Source organism: Echiichthys vipera, assembly GCF_963691815.1.
Source record: "Echiichthys vipera genome assembly, chromosome: 12".
Taxonomy (NCBI): Eukaryota; Metazoa; Chordata; class Actinopteri; order Perciformes; family Trachinidae; genus Echiichthys; species Echiichthys vipera.
Genome location: NC_139837.1, coordinates 10,816,509 through 10,838,035, shown reverse-complemented (window position 1 = coordinate 10,838,035; position 21,527 = coordinate 10,816,509). Strand labels below are relative to the sequence as shown.

At 40.3% G+C, this 21,527-nt stretch overlaps 1 protein-coding gene across 2 annotated transcripts; it reads left to right on the top strand.

Annotated features, from left to right (window-relative positions):
• Window positions 1-4,707: 4,707 nt before the first annotated feature.
• Window positions 4,708-19,911, top strand: lclat1 (lysocardiolipin acyltransferase 1). 2 transcript variants are annotated; one of them, XM_083923875.1, is made up of 6 exons: window positions 4,708-5,035; window positions 12,754-12,921; window positions 13,305-13,503; window positions 14,064-14,210; window positions 16,219-16,335; window positions 17,493-19,911. In XM_083923875.1, the coding sequence occupies exons 2-6, from the start codon at window positions 12,754-12,756 to the stop codon at window positions 18,017-18,019; spliced, it is 1,158 nt and encodes a 385-aa protein (XP_083780001.1). In that variant the 5' UTR covers window positions 4,708-5,035; the 3' UTR covers window positions 18,020-19,911. The 2 variants fall into 2 exon arrangements, with proteins under 2 accessions (XP_083780001.1, XP_083780002.1); XM_083923876.1 differs by having other exon boundaries at window positions 4,719-4,777.
• The last annotated feature ends 1,616 nt before the right edge of the window (window positions 19,912-21,527 follow it).

The following is a 21,527-nucleotide window of genomic DNA, read 5'->3' as shown; positions in this document are numbered from 1 at the left end:
TGAGTGCCATGTGCGTAAGGGAAAGATTCTTTTCCCATGGTTCCTCAAGTGTGAGAAGAAAGTAGAGCTCTCAGGACATGAAGCAAAAACTCTGCTAGTTATTTATAACCTGTCTGGAGACGGCCCACCAAGCGTAGACACATATCTGGCACTGTCAACAAGGGAAGAGCTAGAATAAGGTACGCTGAGAGGCATACAACAAGGAGGGAGGATTAAAATGTGGAGGGTTTTAGGAACGAAAAACAAGGGATGTTGAGGAGGTATAGAGCATGAAGAATACCTGCACCGTGACACGGTAAATCATAGGTTAGAGACCGCTTGTCTCTGTCGGTGGCCTGATAAGATCAGGCAGAATGCAACCATAGCATAAATAACACTTGGGAACTTGCTTAGTGTCACCATACCCTCATACAATTTAACTAATGTACTTTCCAAATGCGATAACAAACAACATGTCAGTGATGTAGGACTGGGTGATATGAGGTTATTTCATATCTCAATAATAAAGCATGTTTTATAGTAATTCAATACATAAATAAATATTCTAACCACATGCAAAAGCCTGTTTTTGTATACTTGTGAAATAAGTACTTTTTAAATGAATAATACTCACTTTATCAAGAAAGTGCGAAATGATCATAACGTGCAAGGATCAGAATGTAAAGCGTCATCTAAATGATATATATGTAGTTCGGCTGCTAGTTTTTCTACATTGCAGTAGAAACGATACAGAAAAAATATATACAACAGACATTTTTTATATTGTTTTGACGATTTATATCGCCACACTGAGGTAACTCATTTTGCTGTTATCTGTGAGAAGTATTCTACATTTGAAAACCCCACAGCACAATCATCCAGAACAGAGGACCAGTAGTGATTGCAATTCAAAACAAAGCCTCCACACATCACGATCAATCAGAGTCAAACATACTCAATACTCTGATAACTGCTGTCTGTACCTTCACGTCAACAGCCTTAAGACACAACGCAACTGCTGGACTGACAACCACAGCACATCCACGATTGATGAGTCAAAGCACCCAGGGACTCATTGTCTATTTAAGAGGGTGATGTAAGGTACATCTCCATCTCATCCTCGAGCTAGCCTTAAAGCTTTGATCAGTACAAGTCTGCCGGCATCAGCTTTATACTCTAGTTCTGTGTGTTAATGTGCTAAGCCACAGAATGCTGCTCTTCCATAGGCTGTTGTTGATATAAATAGACAGCTTATGGCCCCGCCACTCTAATCCTTATTGCCTAGAGACCAGGGTGGAAAAAGAGAGGGAAGAGAGAGGGGATGGGGACATGAATGCAGAAAAACATACAGAAATTAAGATGCAAAACTCGAGTTGCAGTGCTTTTACAGGTGTGAGGCCGAGACGTGTTGGCAATGTGAAGAGGAAGTGAAGTGAAAGAGAAGACAACACAAGTTAAACCATCCATGTCCCCTCTTTGAACCACCACGAAAGCACAAGAGGTCATTAGAGGCAAGAATGTTTTACAAAAACAAACTGAAGAGTTGTTTTTTCTTTTCAGTAAAGCCTTGTTAAAGTGCTATCAATAGACTCTATTGAAAATAAACCAAAACACGGTGTACAATGCCCGAAAAAAGTCACTTTGTCTCTCCCATGTGGATTTATGTAAGTGGAATGGTATGTCTAACATGAATTAATGTTGTTGCTCTCTATCTGTTGCATTTAACTTGGCTTACCTCCCGTGACGTTTTTATCAGCGAACATAGCTAGAGTGTACATGTTTTATGTTTTTTCGTGGATTAAAATGATTCTTACCAGAGGTCCTACATATTTGGAATTCTCAAGGGGAATATGATTATAAGTACCTGATCAACGAGCTTTTGCTAAATTATCTTGGACAAGCGTGATTAATCATGTGGACGTGCTTCTCTCTTGAAGGTGAGTTGGCACTAAAGTGAAAAAACGAGAGCTTGTTTCAAAGCAAAGTTTTTCCATTCCCCTCTGAAGTGATGCGTTGACCCTTGAGAAGTTTATACTGACAAAGCTATACAGTTCACTCAGTCTCTCAGATAGAGTGGATGCCATAGGGAGCAGGTCATGGAAAAGTCTTGAGTTAAACTAAGTGCACTCTCTCTTTTACCCTGTCTGTCAGTCCGTCTCTACCTCACACACCACACACACACACACACACACAAGGGAGTAAATGTGCATGCTTGGATACGCTAAGACACATTGACTAATCTGCGCACACACACACACACACACACACACATCCCTGAATGCTAAGGTAATCTGTAACAGTAGAACACCTCATAACTGTGGGTAAAAGAAACAAATGACACATGCAAGGATTTATGCTACTTTAAAAGGCTATGTTGGGGGACTCAGTCAAGAAGTATATCATCAATACCAGGCTTGAGACATGAATGAGTTCTGACATAGTATTAACATGGCGGTCTTATGGGAGAACACTGCAACATGAGCAGAACCTCCCAAGCTCTGAGAAGAAAGAGGATTAGTGAGAACAAAGTTAGTTACAAAAATGGATGTACTTTTCCAGTGGCAGTTCATGTTAGCAATACATGATTTAAAGACAGTTATGTCACTGCAAAGGTTAAACTTCCATAAATTAAGTAGCTTTTTATTAGGTAGAGTCTGTTAAAACAATGTGAAGCCTACTGGATATTTACTCTTGGAACACTGAACTTCTGAAGTTTTGTTGTAGACTTGTCATGTCCATTGTTAATCTGTGTTAATAATTAAAATGATGATATTTTTGATCAATTAATTGGATAAATAAATAGTTAAAAAATGTAAAGAAGATGCTGTGATTTTTGGAGGGAGTTTTGGAGGGATTGCTGACAAGAATTTTGAGGCTTGTTCCTTACTTGAGTATTGCCTTTTGTGCTACTTTATTCTTCTATCCTATTCTATTTTAAAGGGAAATGTTGTACTTTTTTCTCCACTACATTGATTTGATAGCTATTAGTTACAAGTTACTTTGCAGACCAATGTAGACTATTATGTTTTTATGTAATAATAAGCAATCAAAGTGATACAATACAATATTCATAGGAAACATTTTTTCTGCATACCACTTTTAACACTTTTGCCACTGATGCTTTAACTTCTTTTTTCTTTTTTTTTTTTACCACAGTGTCAACACAGTACCTCTCTCTCTTTGCACCTTCAACAAGGACTGTATGAGTGCAGGTAGTCTGACCGCTGCTTAACATATACTGTGCTTTACTGTAACCTAGTTCTGTAGGAAATGCTGCTACATTTCACTGTGGTTTACTGTAACGTATCTCAGTAAAATGCTGCTGCACTGTACTTTACTGTAACTAACTTACTTCAGTCAGAAAGGCTACTACACTTCACTGTGCCATACTGTAACTTAGTTCTGTAGGAAATGCTGCTACATTTTTAACACTTATCACTCATCGCTCCTTCTCACTTATTTAGTTTGTACTTATTTTATTTCAATCTGCTGCTAAACTGCACGCTGCGTATTGTTGTATATTCTATATACCTACATTTAACCACAATGTCTGTTGCACTCTGTCACAATTGTTTGATTTATTTTACGTTAGCTTTCTTTTGATTTGATTATTTTAGCTTATTGTTACTCTGATCCTTTCCCACCTTTGTATTGAAACTGTTGCACAATAATTTCCCTCAGGATAAATAAAGCTTCTTGAATCTTGAATCTTGAATCATATGACAAACACGTCAACTATAGACCCTATTAACATGTAAAGTTTACATAGCATTCACCTTGACACATTTAGCTCCACATGCTGTATCTGTGGATTACTGTGGAGGAATAAACATGACTCAAGTCTCAATAAATAAATAAATGATAACATAAATACAGGAATAAATCAATAAATGCAGAAATAAATCCTTAAAAACAGAAATTAATAAAAAATTAAATAAATCAAGCACTAAATAAATGCATATATGTCTAAATAAATATGTTTGTTATTTCTTTCTACATTTGTGCTCATCAACATTTATTTATTTCTGTATTTCTGCGTCCACATGTTAATGAGGTAGGAGGTACAATTTAGTCATGCATGCATTTAATTATTTCAGCTTTTATTCATTTATTTCTGTATTTATTTCTGCATACATCAACTTCCATCCTATCTGTGTTCTCTAGTGGCTCCTAGAAACACCAGAATCTGCACCATCCGCTCTAGCAGCCTTATTATGTTCAATGTTCCTAAAACCCAAAGTGTGTTTGGTGAAAGTGCTTTTTAAATATTAAGCACCCTTATCTTGGAATAAGCTACAGGATCATTTCAAACTGGAATTCCTCATCAACATGGACCATTTCAAAAGCAGGATTAAGGACTTTTTGAATACAATTTGCACATGCACTGTTTCTGAGCACTGATCTGTTTATGTATTTATTTTTTATGTTATTTTATCATGTTAAGTCGTGTGTTGTTTTTGTTTTTCAATGTGAAACTTTTACGTTTTGTGCTGCTGTCTTGGCCGGGACTCCCTTGGAAAAGAGATTTTAAATAAAGGTTAATATAAAATACAAAATGGATCTATTTATTTATTCCTGTAATTATTGTTTATTTATACATTATTTATGCATTTAGTTATTATTGAGTCATGTTCCATGGCTCTGTTTTTGCTGTCATCTACTCCTCGACCACCGTAGCTCGCACAAACAGCGCCCCCTGTTGACGTGTGGGTGTAATGGACAGGTGAGAGGTAACAAGTGTAGTTGAGAGGCCGTGTTAGCAACACTGTAAGGCGGGTATACTTTTGCTGCAGTCAGAGTAAGTAAAGGCACCCAAAGAAAGAGAAGTTGTCGTTGGTTAATATATCTCACATTGGTCGCGAAACTGTTTCAACAGTCGTCAGTTTTGAGGACTAGGCACGCAGTTGTTGATCAGCTCTGCTAGTTAGCGCACATTAGCAAGCTGCTAGCTGGCTCGCTAAGTTGCTATGTCGCAACCAAGCGCTTGGACGTACTGGAGCTAACATAACTTAGCTCACGTAACTGAAACTTTGATTCCGCAGGAGAAACGAGGAAGGTGTGTATATTTTTTATCTAACCGTATGCTTTATATGTGTTTGACAGTAGCATTAACCAGTCGTTTTAAAATAATAGCGCCGGCTAACATGAACTAGCTTATGATATAAATTAGATTTAGCTTGCTAATTTAGCATTCATGTTGTTCGTGTCAGCCTGGTCGTTAGTGGCACAGATATAACCTGCAATGACAACAGGTAGCTTTCTCTCAGTTTCACAAGTAGCTATAACGCTAAATTGTTATTATTTGTTATGGCAAGTCGTCGTTTTGATCACATTTGAACCCATGTTTAGTACAATTGTGTGGCCACAAACTGACATAACGGAAAATAGTATTATCATATTGTAACGGTTATACACATACAGTGGGTACGGAAAGTATTCAGACCCCCTTAAATTTTTTACTCTTTGTTAAATTGCAGCCATGTGCTAAAATCATTTAAGTTCATTTTTTTCCTTTTAATGTACACACAGCACCCCATATTGACAGAAAAACACAGAATTGTAGACATTTTTACAGATTTATTAAAAAAGAAAAACTGAAATATCACATGGACATAAGTATTCAGACCCTTTGCTGTGACACTTGTATATTTACCTCAGGTACTGTCCATTTCTTCTGATCATCCATGAGATGGTTCTACACCTTCATTGGAGTCCAGCTGTGTTTAATTCTAATGATTGGACTTGATTAAGGAAGCCACACACCTGTCTATATAAGACCTTACAGCTCACAGTGCATGTCAGAGCAGATGAGAATCATGAGGTCGAAGGAACTGCCTGAAGAGCTCAGAGACAGAATTGTGGCAAGGCACAGATCTGGCCATGGATACAAAAAAATTTCTGCTGCACTTAAAGTTCCCAAGAGCACAGTGGCCTCCATAATCCTTAAATGGAAGACGTATGGGACGACAAGAACTCTTCCAAGAGCTGGCCGTCCAACCAAACTGAGCAATCGGGGGAGAAGAGCCTTGGTGAGAGAGGTAAAGAAGAACCCAAAGATCACAGTGGCTGAACTCCAGAGATGCAGTGAGGAGATGGGAGAAAGTTCAAGAAAGTCAACCATCACTGCAGCCCGACGAGTGGCCCGACGGAAGCCTCTCCTCAGAGTAAGACACATGAAAGCCCGCATAGAATTTGCCAAAAAACACATGAAGGACTCCCAGACTATGATAAATAAGATTCTCTGGTCTGATGAGACAAAGATAGAACTTTTTGGCCTTAATTCTAAGCGGTATGTGTGGAGAAAACCAGGCACCGCTCATCACCTGCCCAACACCATCCCTACAGTCAAGTGTGGTGGTGGGAGCATCATGCTGTGGGGGTGTTTTGCAGCTGCAGGGACAGGACGACTGGTTGCAATTGAAGGAAAGATGAATGCGGCCAAGTACAGAGATATCCTGGACGAAAACCTTTTCCAGAGTGCTATGGACCTCAGACTGGGCCGACGGTTCACCTTCCAACAAGACAATGACCCTAAGCACACAGCTAAAATGACGAAGGAGTGGCTTCGGAACAACTCTGTGACTGTTCTTGAATGGCCCAGCCAGAGCCCTGACTTGAACCCAATTGAGCATCTCTGGAGAGACCTCAAAATGGCTGTCCACCAACGTTCACCAGCCAACCTGACAGAACTGGAGAGGATCTGCAAGGAGGAATGGCAGAGGATCCCCAAATCCAGGTGTGAAAAACTAGTTGCATCATTCCCAAGAAGACTCACGGCTGTATTAGCTCAAAAGGGTGCTTCCACTCAATACTGAGCAAAGGGTCTGAATACTTATGTCCATGTGATATTTCAGTTTTTCTTTTTTAATAAATCTGTAAAAATGTCTACAATTCTGTGTTTTTCTGTCAATATGGGGTGCTGTGTGTACATTAATGAGGAAAAAAATGAACTTAAATGATTTTAGCACATGGCTGCAATTTAACAAAGAGTAAAAAATGTAAGGGGGTCTGAATACTTTCCGTACCCACTGTATATGCACATCTTATTTGCATGTTACTGTAAGGGTCGTGTAATTATTTACCACGCAACATGCTAACCGAGGGGATGATTATTTACAGACAGAGCAAATCTGCAAATCTCGTTTAGGGCTTGTGCTGCAAACATTGGCTGCATGGCAAGAGGTTTTAACATGTAAGAGAATCACACTCCTATTAGATTACTCCTAGTAAATTCACTAGTCAGAAGGACAGTTGAAGATATCTTCACTAACATTCTTCCTACCTACAATGGTCATTTCACACAACATCAATATGCTGCTAAACTGCACAGGGCGTATTGTTGTATATTGTATATACCTACGCTTGACCACAATGTCTGTTGCACTCTGTCACACTTAGTTATTGTTTGATTTATTTTATGTTAGCTTTATTTGATTTGATTATGTTAGCTTATTGTCACTCTGATCCTTCCCCACCTTTGTATTGAAACTGTTGCACAATAATTTCCCTCGGGATAAATTAAGCTTCTTGAATCTTGAATCTAGAAACTATAATTTAAAGCCCAATACACATGAACGAGAAAAGGACCATAATTTGTACTAGTAATAATGATGTTGTGTGAAATGACAGTTGTTGACAGGAAGAGTGGCTATTCTGATTATGTAAAAACATGTGCACATTAGCTAGTAGCGAGTTATTGGTCTGGATTAGATTGCATTCAGAAGGCGTGGTTTAGTTTGTGTTTCCTAATGCAGTTTGATATAATATCAGAAAATAATACCCAGCATGATTGAATTACTCAATTTGGTTGACTGGGAAGGTCCACGAAGCAGCCACTGACATGCACCTTGCTCCCAAGCTCATTACTCATCCACAGGGTTTTTGTACAGCTGATAATATACCCCAGTTCAGACACAATCAAAATGTCTTCCTGCTTTAATGAATAGTCTTTACACTGGGATTATTGGCATGGTTGTTGGTAACAGGAACGCCTGGAATTCTTTTTTTGTTGTTTTCTGTAATTAGTGTTTTCTAAGTCTTTTGTGTCATAACATAAATTAAAATTGGCTGAATACATTGGTTGAGAGACTGAACTATGTATTTCAAAAAACAGTGGTGGTTCCCTGAGGGCCCTCTTCCCCTTTACAATTGGTGCAAAATTGTTTAGTCCACCCATCATGACTCAGAGATTACTTATGTATAGGGCCCAGAATTTAGTGCTACGCCTCTGTACACAACACTTACAACCCCAATTCCAAAGTTGGGATGTTGTGTAAAATGTAAATAAAAACAGAATACAATGATTTGCAAATCCTTTTCAACCTATATTCAATTGAATATACTAAAAAAACAAGGTATTTAATCTTCAAACTGATAAACTTTAGTTATTGTTTTGCAAATATTCGCTGAGTTTGAATTTGATGCCCGAAACACGGCATGTGTTACAACAGCGTGGCTTCATTGTAAAAAAGTGGGTACAAGACTGGTCTGCCTGTAGTCCGAACATGTCTCAATATAAAAATATGTGGTGCCTTATGAAGTGCAAAATACAACAACGGAGACCCCGGACTGCAACTGAAGGCATACATCAAGCATACATCAAGCAAGAATGGGAAAGAATTGAGGACACTAAACTCTTTAGCGATTAGTATCCTCAATTCCCAAACACTTGAACACTTAAATGTTGTTAAAGGAAATGTGATGTAACACAGTGGTAAACCTGCCCCTGTCCAGCCTTTTTGAACTGTGTTGCTGGCATCAAATTGAAAATGAGTGAATATTTGCAAAAAAAACAATAAAATTTACCAGTTGGAACATTAAATGTCTCGTCTTTGTAGAGTATTATATTGAATATAGGTTGAAAATGAAACTGTTTGTTTTCTGTTTTTATCTACGTTTTACACAACGTCCCAACTTCATTGGAATTGGGGTTGTATTACCCATGACCATGACCTGCTTGTGGGGCTACTTGAAAGTGGTTAGAAAAATTACTCCACAACACCAGATTATCCACTTTAATGGCAACATCACCAACTCATGCTCTTAAATCCTCTATATTTTATCCTGTTAATGCAAAAAGTTGTTAGGCCCTTCAAACTCATTGTGACATCCAGTTGTTCAGTCGACGAAGGATGTTTCCCGTACACTCTCATTGTGTTTCATTCCTCCGCTCAATAATGCTTCCTCTTCCACTGGAAGAGCCTGGTTGCTCTTGGCATAACCAACGTGTGTAGATTGAGTGAAGTTGTTAAGTCATGTACAGTAAGTTTAACAGTTGTTTTCTTGATCCATTTAATGTTTGTTTTTGTTTGTTTGTTTTTTGCCTGTACATTTGTCAAAATTATATCCAAAAGTTCTGTAAGGATTTCCTGGGAAACTTGGTAAATACTGAGACACTTGATTATCCCTAAGCCTTATATCTAAGTTTGCAAGGTCAATAAAGCATAGCAAAATTTAAAATGAGTGATAGGGATGATGTTGTTGTGTATCACAGCAAATTGAGTTGTTCAGTTCTAGAGGAATTTCCCCCTCCAAATGCCTATAAATAGTAAAATAGACCTGCACTTTAATCTATTTGTAATTCATTTTACTGCATTATCTGTTTCATTCATCCCCTTTGTTTCTTTCTCTCTCTGTCTGTCTCTTAACACACAGACACACACACAGACACACACACTCACACACCACTTAAACTCATTGTTGAGCCTAGACATGCTTGACCTCTTTACTCTGTTCTTCTCTGTTGGGATGTCTGGTCTTGGCTTAAAGTAAGGAATGCAAAATGATTGCCAGAGAATTCCGACTTGCACTGTAAGGGCTGTGTTTTGCATTGCATGTGGTGTGATGTGTTTGGGGAAGTACTTTCAGGATAATTGCTTTCTTGATTAAATAAATGTTAAACCATTCCCAAATGGATGGGACTAAATCAAACCACAGGTGGTACTTGCTTTTGAGTATGGAAACAAAAGATTTTCCGTGGATCCCTCGTATAAATAGTGTTCTGTTCCAGGTGTCCAGGCTAAGCGGAAGAAAAAACATGTTTATTTAACACTTATGTCCATAATTCCATTCAGTACTCACACCCCTGCCTCCAGGTGTGTCATGCCGTTCTGCTGTATGAATAGGTTTGTCTGCTACTTCCAGGAGCCACCCAAGGGTGTGCTTTTTGTGTGTACAGAGACGCGGCCTAATTGTGCTGAGCAAGCCTGTTTTCTCACCTCACATTTTCCGTTGTTAAAACCAGTAACCCTTAAACCCTTATTGCAAGCATAATCATGCACACAAGCACACTTGCATCTTTTAAAATGCACCTTCAGCCACTTTGGTTGCTGCTGTGAGACTTTGCTGTGTCATGGTACCGCAGAAGGTGTCAATGAGGGCAAGATGATGGGAGTGTTGAGGGCAGGTAGTTTGAACTTAAGGCTTATGTAATCATAACGGTAATTGAGGTGGAAAGTGTGAACCACAGTTCATGACAGAGAAGACAACACCTGATGGATGAAATGACTCCCTGTAGCATCAGTTCAGACATCCTGCTTCAGCAAGGCCAGGGCCTAATCAAATCAAGACTTAATGTATTTCCACTTTTAACCTTTATCTCAGAGGACTTGCTTGTAATTGACTTGCTGTAGTGGTAAGCTTAACTTTAGTTAACCCTATTGTTTTTAAAGGTTGAATGATGGGGTTTTCTCTGAACATGCATGCCGTTCGAAAGCAATGTTATGTTTCTCTTAATATAGTCACAAAACTACATCCAGATACTATAGACAAATAGCCCTTCCTTATCATAGCTGTCTCAGCATGTAGCAATGGCGCCCCATTAAACAATTGACATTTAACTCACTTTCCCAAGGGCAGTTTGACTTAGTTGCTATCGAGAGTGTCTTTCATCCACTTGCCCCAGATATTAATCTTGTGGTTTGACTACATGGAAATTAATTGGTCTATTTGGGCACTAAAGTTGACTCGGAGTAGTGGCTATTTTAATTTTTTATTCATTTATTTATTTATTTTTTAAGGCTATAATATGTAATTAGTATTGCTTACTGTTACAGCTTGGCCTCATATCTAAAAGCGCGTGCGTCACTGAACCAGTTGCCTGTTATTTATTTATTTTTCATCGCCTGTATTTACAAGACGGAGCAGCCACACAGCCCGGCGGAGCAGCAAAGCTCAGCCGTGGAGATCTTTTGACAGTCATATTGGCATCATAACAGCGCTTTAATTACAGTTCCAATATGTATTTGTCTTCTCTGGTTTAGTTGGGCCATACTAGGAATTACACAAGCTGACTAAAGTCCATCCATGTACTAATATACATCAGAACAGGTGCAACGAAATACACAAGAAAGATAGGGAGATTCCAGTCAAGCACACCCCTGAGAAAGGTCAAATCAGGCAATAGACCTGTGTGTATGAACCGTATGTAGAGACATGTTCCACAAGTGTAACATTACCATTGGAAGTTAAAGTAGTTACCACTGATGTCATTGAAATGACAAGGGATCCCCTTTGGTATGTCCGAAAGAGCCCTTCAAATGTCTCTGATACTGTATGTCATGGACAATTGAAGGTCCTGTTACTTGGTTTTGGATTTCAGAGTAGACTCCATTCACTTCCCTCAGAGAGCTAATGACCTTGTGGTATTTCTGCTATGTTGCAGCTACCATTACAAGCATGCTTAACCATGCTCATGTAGTCTACTTAAATGGTTTCCATTAATGGTCATCAAGAGCGTTTTAGTTCAAACCACTTGCTACATCAGCTGTTTTCGAAACTGCCTTGTCATGCCTACACCTGTGTGAATGATGACTGATTTAAGGGCTTGTAATTAATCATAAGGATAATTATCAAACCAAGGATGTAATCAAATCATTCATGTCACAATAAAGTTTAAGCTTATCGGTTCAATTGTGCTTCCATTCATGTGTTATCATGCACTCTCTTTTTTTCAATTAGTTCCACTCCTAATACCCGGGTTGATGGCACAGATAGATAACTGTCATAGCTGCAGGTGCTGGTGTTCTCTCTCCCACCACAGAAGTGGATCTTTTTTTATTTGGAGACAGGAGATCCTTGAGAAGTTGTTACCAGAAGACCCTTTTTTGTTAATGACCATAGCTAGTTGGATTAAAAAGTGAGCAATATGTCCCACTATATTTAATTTTATATTATATCATCAATATATTTTGTAATATAAAAAAAATGTGAAGTCTGAGAATCTACTCTTGGAACAATATCTGACATTGACTTGCTGTTTAATCTGCAATATTGCCATCAGTTGCCTTATACACCCACAGATAATGAAGGGATAGCTAGGGCTGTACGGTATAGTCTAAAATGTATATCACGGTATAATTTGAAGCATAGACGTTAGCAGTATTATATCACTATATTTTGAAGCCACAGCCACACTTGATGTAGTGACCACAAACCCACAATTAGTTACCCACAGTCAAAAAGGTTCCCCTATTTACATTCCACACTAGGAATGTCTGCCCTGGATTTTCCACTGTTTGTGGGAAAATATGCCAGAAGAAGAACAGAACAGCAGGCCTTGCTATTGATGAGACTGTCGATAATCCCATTTGTCTCATGTTACAGCTCTGCTTCATCTACTTTCCATTGTGGAAATCCAAGTCAGGAATTAATCCCTTGAATGTCATTATTGTCTTAATACATCAGCTCACGTTTTGACTGCTCCAGACCATGTTATTTATTTAGCGTGGACTTTTATATATTCAAGTTAATCTTGTCTCATTCATCTCTCCACAGATGGCTGTGTCAGTGCGTGGCCTGTACTTTGTGGTGACCCTGTTTTTGGGTAGTTTCTTCGGAAGTGTCTTCATGCTGGGTCCAGTTTTGCCCCTCATGCTGCTGTCTCCTGCCTGGTACCGCTGGATCACTGATCGCATTGTCGCTACCTGGCTAACCCTGCCTGTGGTGTGTACTCTAGCTTAGCCTTTACTTAGCCTACTTCTATGTGTGCCAGATGGTCTGTTTGACACAGTCACGATAGTCTGCGTCATCTTAGCCTTATTTATGCCTCCCTGTGTAATCAGATTTTATTTTTTGTCAGGAGTAAATTTGATTCATTTAGATTACCCTTGACAAAAAATATGCAAATCTTCTTTACAGTAATAGAATTATTTATGTATTCATTTATTTCCTTCTCACTCTTCCCAGTCTCTCCCCTCTCCCTCTACATTCTTTTACAATATTCCTTCTTGTCTCCCCTTAATCATCTACCTCTCCACTGTGCTCTCTCACTGCCCTTTCCATCCTTCCCTCTCTTGCTTGTCTTCTTCATCCTCCCCCCTCTGCAGTCACTGCTGGAGCTGGTATTTGGGGTCAAGGTGGTGATAACGGGTGATGGCTTCATTCCGGGGGAGCGAAGTGTGATCATCATGAACCACCGTACCCGTCTGGACTGGATGTTTCTTTGGTGTTGTCTGCTCAGGTACAGCTACCTTCGTCTGGAGAAGATCATTCTCAAGGCTGCCCTGAAGGCTGTGCCTGGGTTTGGTGGGTATACAGTGGGTACTCTGCCCTGTCCTGTACACACACACACACACACACACAGGCGTTCAGACCTCTGCAAAGCACTTTGTCAAAAACATCATTGCAAATCAGTTTACACGATATTATGCAAATTCAGAGCAGTAGAATTATAAGAGGAAATTCTGTTTAGCATCAACATGGATATAAATGTACTGGACAAAATAATATACAGCTGTCTGTATAATGCAATACAGACTCAGAAATGACCATACAGAATCAACGCCTCATTAAAACAGTGCAACAAAAACATTTGTTGAACATTATAACCTTAATGAAGGTCAGATTTCATGCAAAACAGTGTAGCTACTAAACTGGCAACTGAGTATAGTTAAGTTAGTATTTTCTTACTTCTTTACTTAGAAGATGCTGGTTTGACAAACCAGATATCCAGAGAGCATTGGTACTTTGATGGAAAAGGCCTCAGGTCAGATACTTTTCTTGGGAAATATAAGCTCTGCTTGCTTTGAATCAGTTAAGCATGAGAAGTAAACAATTACACATGTAAAAAACTTTGTTTTCTCCAGGCTGGGCAATGCAGGTGGCCTGCTTCGTCTTTATTCAGCGTCGTTGGGAGGAGGACAAGAAGCACTTGGGGAACATGCTGGACTACTTCTGTGACATCAGAGAGCCCCTGCAGCTGCTGCTGTTTCCAGAGGGCACAGATCTCACCGGTAAGAAATAAACAATGCAACACTCCGTCCAGTCATGGGACAATTTTCCCACATTTCAGTTGTTATTCTCAGAATACATTACCCACCAAAACTCTGTGTGGCCCTACACCTGTCTAACACCTTTCCATTGATACTGTTCTACAAACTCAATTTCCAAGTGTTAAGGCATAGCAAAATCCCATGACACACAACACACACGGTAATTTCTGCAAGAATGCTCTGATCTTTCAGTCCAAGCAACAGTGACACCAGTGTCTAAAGCCCTTTCAGACCACAACTAAGCCAATCAAAGTCCCGAGTAGCTTTACTGGGGGAGGCTTAACGTCACTGTACATATTGTGATGTCACGAGTGGTCCAGTGAAGTTACATCATAATTGGGCAGCAGATTTAGGGCTTTAAAGATCGCTTCACTTTTGGTGTTGCGTTTGCGCCTGTGCATGTGTGTCTGTATGCTGCACACGTCTGCATTTAAGCCTCTTAAACCTTGAGGCTTAATCTGACGCAAACGAGCATATTCTGACGTCTTATGCGGAAGTTGTCCAGTTCTACTCTTGGCATACATACAGACTTTCATCTACAGTATCAGGTCCGAAGTGCACTTAAATCCCTCTTAACATTTCCATGACCACTTTTGATGATTGTAGAGCTTGTGTGAATTGAATGAAAGATTGTATAAGGACGACAAGTCACAGCTTTGCCCCCCTGCGAGAGCAAAGGCCTGCTTAATAGAGGTCTGTCCATAGTCCTTTTTGTCCTAGAAGTCGGCCTGAAGGAGCTACTTGTTACATAATATGACTTGACTTGAGTCATGATATAGTTTACGTGTTCCTGCAACAAGTTCCAGAGGAATGTTTGGTTAATAAACATTCATTTTTCCTGTGTTTATGTCCGCCTGTGGTTTTTACAAATGTGTAAGTGTTTGTCACAGGTGGATGTATTCCATGAATGTGGTCATATCCCGTAACCGGTGGGCGATATGACAAAAATATAAATATGACGTATATAACAAAGCATTTAGGCCAAAGAACCAGATTTTAATTAGTTTTTGCCAAGTTGTGCCAAGTACAATGGACATTTAGCAAAAAGCTACCTGTTGCCTCTGCTGGCTGTGGTGTGGCTGGTTTCCTCGCCGTTTCACTGTCGGCATACTACCGGATTTCTACTTTATTTCTGTTGCGCACGTTGAAAGTGTTGCGATCGACAGAGAACAGCTGATCATGAAATTATCTTAATAAGACCTCCTCATTTCACTACAAAACTTAAATAAGTGTGTTGTTGTAGCTAGTCCAGATAAGGTACTCTCACTGCAGTGTGTGTGGGGGGCAAGTTTGGGAAGAGGATGGATTCTATGAAGTTGTGCTTTGCGCTCGTTCCTCGTTAACCACATTAGCAGTCTGCTGGTGCACGGGACATATAACACGCTCGCGCTCTGTTAGGACACCATGTAACTCCTCCATTCTGTTTACATGTTTAGCCTTGACTTCCCACTACTCTCTGAATCAGGATGTGGAACGAAAAATCCTCGCCACTGCCTGTAGTTAGCTATGATTGGTTGAACCGGATGCGTCTGTAAAGAGCGTAGAACAGAAATGGATAGAATGTGCCCTATAGATGATCCTGTGATCTCCCTGCCTTGGTAGATTGTCAACATGTTCTAATTCTTCATGATCTAATACCGTCATATTGCCCAACCCTAACCAACAGTATGATTGTTTAGCTGCTATTTTTATAATAGTCATTAAAATGTCCTTGAGTTACCTTACATTGGATGTAAACATAATGCATGCTGTAATTGTGCTGTTATTATTAAGTCTGCACATGGGAATTTAATTTCCAGATGTGCCTTAAAATAAGAACAGTTATACATGGGTCTCTCCTTACCTGCAAATAATATATGTATGTTGATTGCTCCCCAATCAGAACAGTTTCCACATACAACATATGTAACACAGTTTACAAATTAACACGATGTACTGTGGTGATTGCAATTATCTGTGTCCCTTACAGAAAATACAAGAGCAAAAAGTGATGCGTTTGCTGCCAAGAACAACCTGCCGAAATTTGAGTATGTGTTGCATCCCCGCAGCACTGGATTCACCTTCGTTGTGGACAGACTCCGTAAAGGTGAGGAAGATCCACATCAACCTTTTCTGAAATCATGAAATGTCCACATTAAACATGGCACAAGTCTTGAAAGTTTGGAAAATGCTTAATTTGAACTGTTGTGTCTAAAATATTTTTAGATGCATAATTAAACATTCCTCCTCATTTGCTGTCTGATGATGGCTTTTAGATTGTGGAAATGTTTGTTTAGGGACCTTGAAAGTGCTTAAAAATTGCTGTACAAACCCTGATGACAATGATCTGCTCATATTAAAAGAATGTTATTGTTAGTTGAAAGTTAAACAGCAGCCTTTTTGGTGATTGGATTATTTGGTCACAAAGACAATAAGCAAACACAGCGCCAAGTGATCATGATGGAAATATATCAGCAGAACCAAGGGGAAATAACATACTATTATGATGATTGTAGTTAATCCACTGACGCTGTTGAAAGAGAGGGATCATACCTGTTATCCTTCAGAGTCTAAGACCTATGCTTCATCTCACTGCCAGCCATTACAACACCCCAGAGATGCTCATGTTTCCCTATGAGCTAATTCTGGCAGTCCTCCAGAGTTCTTAAATACCACCTCTGGCTCTGCCGTCTGATCCCCCCACCTGCCCTGGGTGCTGAGCATGGCACTAACTCTCCAAGCAGGTGTTGTGAATCAGTGTGATGTCATCAGACTAAGCTAACTCTCCTCTCCCACTCTCTGCACTGCTGACTGACATGCTGTGCATGTTGTCTTTGTCCAAGTCTGGCGTGCCCCTCTCCGCTCTATTTTTTCTGTGGTAGAGCTCAGCTGTACATGAGCAGGCGCTGGCAGGTATCATCAGATATTTCATTTCATTTCACTGACGATGGTATAGAGCTCATGATAGCTTTGAAGGCAGAGAGAGGATAAAGCTCTAAGCCCCTGGATAATTAGTGGTACGTGTTTAATGGAGCTAGGTTCACAAAACACTTCCAATAACCGCTGTGGAAAAGGGATAATATGACGTCTCCCTACAGTGTCATGTCTGACACTGCATAGTTTACATCAAGCTGGTCCTGTTAGTGTTGAAAACAGAGTATTTTTCACAGTTTTTTTTATACTTTTGCAGTACCTCATTTTGGTTATTATACTATTATATCAGCAAGTGTTCCTGTGATCATTTAAAACTGTCCCTTTTCCTAGGAGACAACCTGGATGCCGTCCATGATATCACAGTGGCATACCCCAAGAACATCCCTCAGACAGAACGCCACCTCATCCTGGGGTATTTCCCCCGTGAGATCCACTTCCACGTCCGCCGTTATCCAGTGTCTTCCCTGCCCACCTCTTCCTCTGACCTGGAGTCTTGGTGTCGAGAGCGCTGGGCTGAGAAGGAGAGCCGCCTGCGGGACTTCTACTCGGGCCAGCCCCGGGGCTTTGATAGGGACGGTATTGCACGTGTGCCCCCTTGTAAGACGGAGTTGCGAGTGTCTCTGATCAAAGCCACCTCACTGCTGTACTGGAGCAGCTTCATTGCTCTGTGCTTCACTGGCTTGTGGATGTGGGCTTCATTCAGGCTCTACTTCCTGATCATGGTTGGAGTGTTTATGGCTCAGCAGAAGCTGATTGGAGGGCTGGAGCTGCTGGAGCTGGCCTGCCATCGATACTGGAAGTCCATGGCTGTCAAAGTCGGTGAGAAGAGTAAGGTACTTGATGGGAAGACGCAGTGAGGATCTCAGAGAGGGTCGACTGGACAATGATGTTTCCACCTATGCTCAGCAAGGACACTGATGACTCAGTTGTCTTGGCCTGTTCAGTCCAGAGGGCAAGAGGATCCTTTTGAGGGCCCCAATGCTCCATGCCTTAGAAAGGGAGTGATGAGTTCACTTCCGGGTGTGCATGGCTTCAGTGAAGAGAGCTTACCTTTCTGCTAAGAAAAGAGGAATGTTAATTTACATTTATCTGTGTTGGATTTGAGGAATTCTTCACACACAATGCGTCACATGCCCTTTGTATGTCTCTCCTTGTATGAACACTGTTATTTAGCTTGCCGTCGTTGCATTTTATCAGTTTATATTGTTGGTGTTTATTATAGTTGTTTGTTCAGAACCTCAGTGTGGACATGTGTCATGAAACAATGCTGTTAGTATTTGTTATACTGTTGCCATGTCTTTGAAACTGGTTTTATTGTATGCTATGTTATCTTTGGTTTTATATCGGTGTCAAAATTTCGGAGCAGAGCCATAGTACAGACCACCTGTACATATGATGACTTGACTCTAACCAATATTCAACTCAGCACTGTAGTTAGCTGGATTAGACGGATGGGACTAGTTGAACAATATGTTCTGTTTATTAGTCTCTAGCAAGGAAAGAAAAGGATTTATATAATTCCCTGAGAATTACTAAGGAATATACAGGTATATGTGTACCATTTTATTTTTTTTACCTTTATCGGGTATGATTACCTTTTTATACAAATTGGGGAATCAAGTTTCCCAGTGAGTCCATAACTTTGTGTCATTTTTTTATTTTTATTACAGTATAGGTTGTGAAACATAAACTGTTATTCTGCTTGTTTGCTCAAGTAGCTTTTGCACATAAAAGCCAAAGTTGATGAAAGCAGATGTGATTTTACAAATACAAAAAAACAGAATGTAGTCTGTCTGTCAGGAAATTGTAGCCTCACCCACCACTGGCAGGGTTCCCAGCAGCAACGCTGAGGTAACACTTGTTGTCATCAACTCGTCAAGATCAAAGATCTGACGGAGACCTTATGTGTGCAGACGCAGATGAGCTCTGTGCCCTTTCTGGGAATGAACGGATGCCTTGTAAAGGCAGAATATGGGTGGTGGTGCTGGGGTGGAAGAATGTCCTGTTGGGACAACATTACCCCTCGATGTTCAGGGTGGCATAGAGGACCAGACTTGGAGTGGAAAACTGGCCATGAACTCAACCTAATCCAAAAAAGCCCTGTAATGCCCACCACTGCCTGTGTCCCCCTAGAGGACTGGCATTGATGCGCCTGCTAAACTCAATTAGCGAATGACAGCTGAGAAAGCTACTTCATTGTGCCAAAAAAGGACAGAAATTGAAACAAGATTGGAGTGGTGCTTCAACCACTCTTTTAGACACTGACTCTCCTTGCCATTCAATACCATCCAAAACAATGTTAATTCTGTGAGTTAGGAAACATTTGTGTCTTGGACAGTCTGTAGCCCTTCCTGTAACACTGTGATGTGTGATCTAGGTGACCACTTCAACCCTATTTTGTGAAACAAATGTCTTGGACTGAAGCGTCTTTTTTTTGTTTGTTTGTTTATATGAATCTGAAGCTCCTGCAGTTTAAGTGTGAAGGGGCTGTTTCCCGTCACTGTGATCCAGCTGTGTTCATTTTGTCATCAGCATGTAGTAGTTTACCAAACATGGTACTATATCGGTTTCCTCAACCCTGAACCAGCCAGAATCTTCTTTGCTCTTTTTACCTGTGCTGTTTTCTGTTGCTCATTTTACAATCACTCGCTGATGCTGGACCTCTTCAAAGTCACTGTCCTCAGGTAAACAAGAGCCAGTCTCTTACAGGAGGAAATGTATATCTAAATAAATATACTATATCAACTCATTCATGTTTCAAGTCATTATTCTTTCAATGGTATTTTTAGTTGCTGCGGATGATCTTGTGTATTGTCTCAGCAGCCCCTAAATCTAGTATATACTGTACCAATCACTACACTGAAGTGAATGAGTCAACAAGACCTTGAATGCTCATGTTACACAACACTAGGGCCACAGCTTACACACACACACACACACACATGCACGCACGCACGCACGCATTCTAGTCTACTGTAGACAACCAAAAAGGTCAGGAGCTTTGAAGGTGAAGTGCAGTCACCATAGTAACCAATGTTGACTCCCCTGTCTCCTAGCAACGGGATGTAGAGTGATGTCAATGGAAAGCATGCTATTTTCTCCTCCTGACAGAATGATGTCACTCCTTTGTGTGTGTGTGAAGAGCGAGTGATGGAAAGATAGAAGTTTATTTCTATATTCTATATCTGCTCTACTGAGGGGATACGGGGGGGTTGTGATGCTGACATCCAATGGAATAAAAGACAAAAGGCGATGATAAACTAAAATAACTGTCCGGAGACGATGAATCATGGGCCAATTAACGGTGCAATCATGCTCCTGGTGCTTTTTTTGGTCCCCCACCCGCCTTCGTCTAAATCATCCTCTGGATATGAATATAACTTGAGATTTGCTCTGATAGGTTTGATAATGGGAGGAGGAAGATGGATGACGCACACATCATCCAAATGCGAGCATCACTTCACTAGTATGTTTTTTCCCCTCCCCTTTGAATACTGCATCTCTTAGTAACAGAACAGCTGAATGAGTGAATAGGATCCCTTAAACACTCATGAGAGTTTAAGGTTCAAATCTTTAGGGAATCTCAATGTCTTGCCCAAGAGCACTGGGGAAGTGTCTAAGGGGTAGTGGAAAAACACAGACTATCACATCCAGATTTATGCCTCGTCTATCCAATTGTATATAGACTAATAGGATCGACAAGGCAGTGTAATTCTCTTATCTGGCCCGATGGCTTTTTCAATAAGAGAGCAGATAATCCTGAGGTTATGCAGGGACAAAATCAAAGTCAATGAATTATAAAGCAGGACAGTGGGAGGTGGAGCCACCTTTTTGCCTTTAGTCATGTCCGGCATTTAAATGACTCTAGATGTGGTTATAAAAACACCAATCCTCTTGATTCAATGCACAAATAAAAAGCAATTGGAGTGGATGCAAAAATAGCTGTGACTGAAACCATATGTACCTTGAGTAATATTTCTCTGAGCTAACTTTAGTGCTGCATGAACAGTGCAGTGCGCCTCCGGGAGTGACTGCAGGAAAGCAGACCTGTTGTTGATTCCACCACTGTGACACAGACACACTAACAAAGGAGCCTTCCAACAGGATTGCAGCTATATATAACTCTACGGCAGCACTGCAATATTAGTGGGTGGATTAGGAGAGAATCGTCACCACCTATTTATAAACTCAATGCAGTCAAGCCTCTTCATCGGGAATGATTCACAGTGAGTACTGAATAGGTCGGATTAAAGTGGAATGTATGGTTTATACTTTTGTCATGAATGTTTGCACTTTCTTAACAACTCATTCAATATTTGTCTGCATTGGGCATTTGTTTAGCTGGACATAACAGACAGTAATATC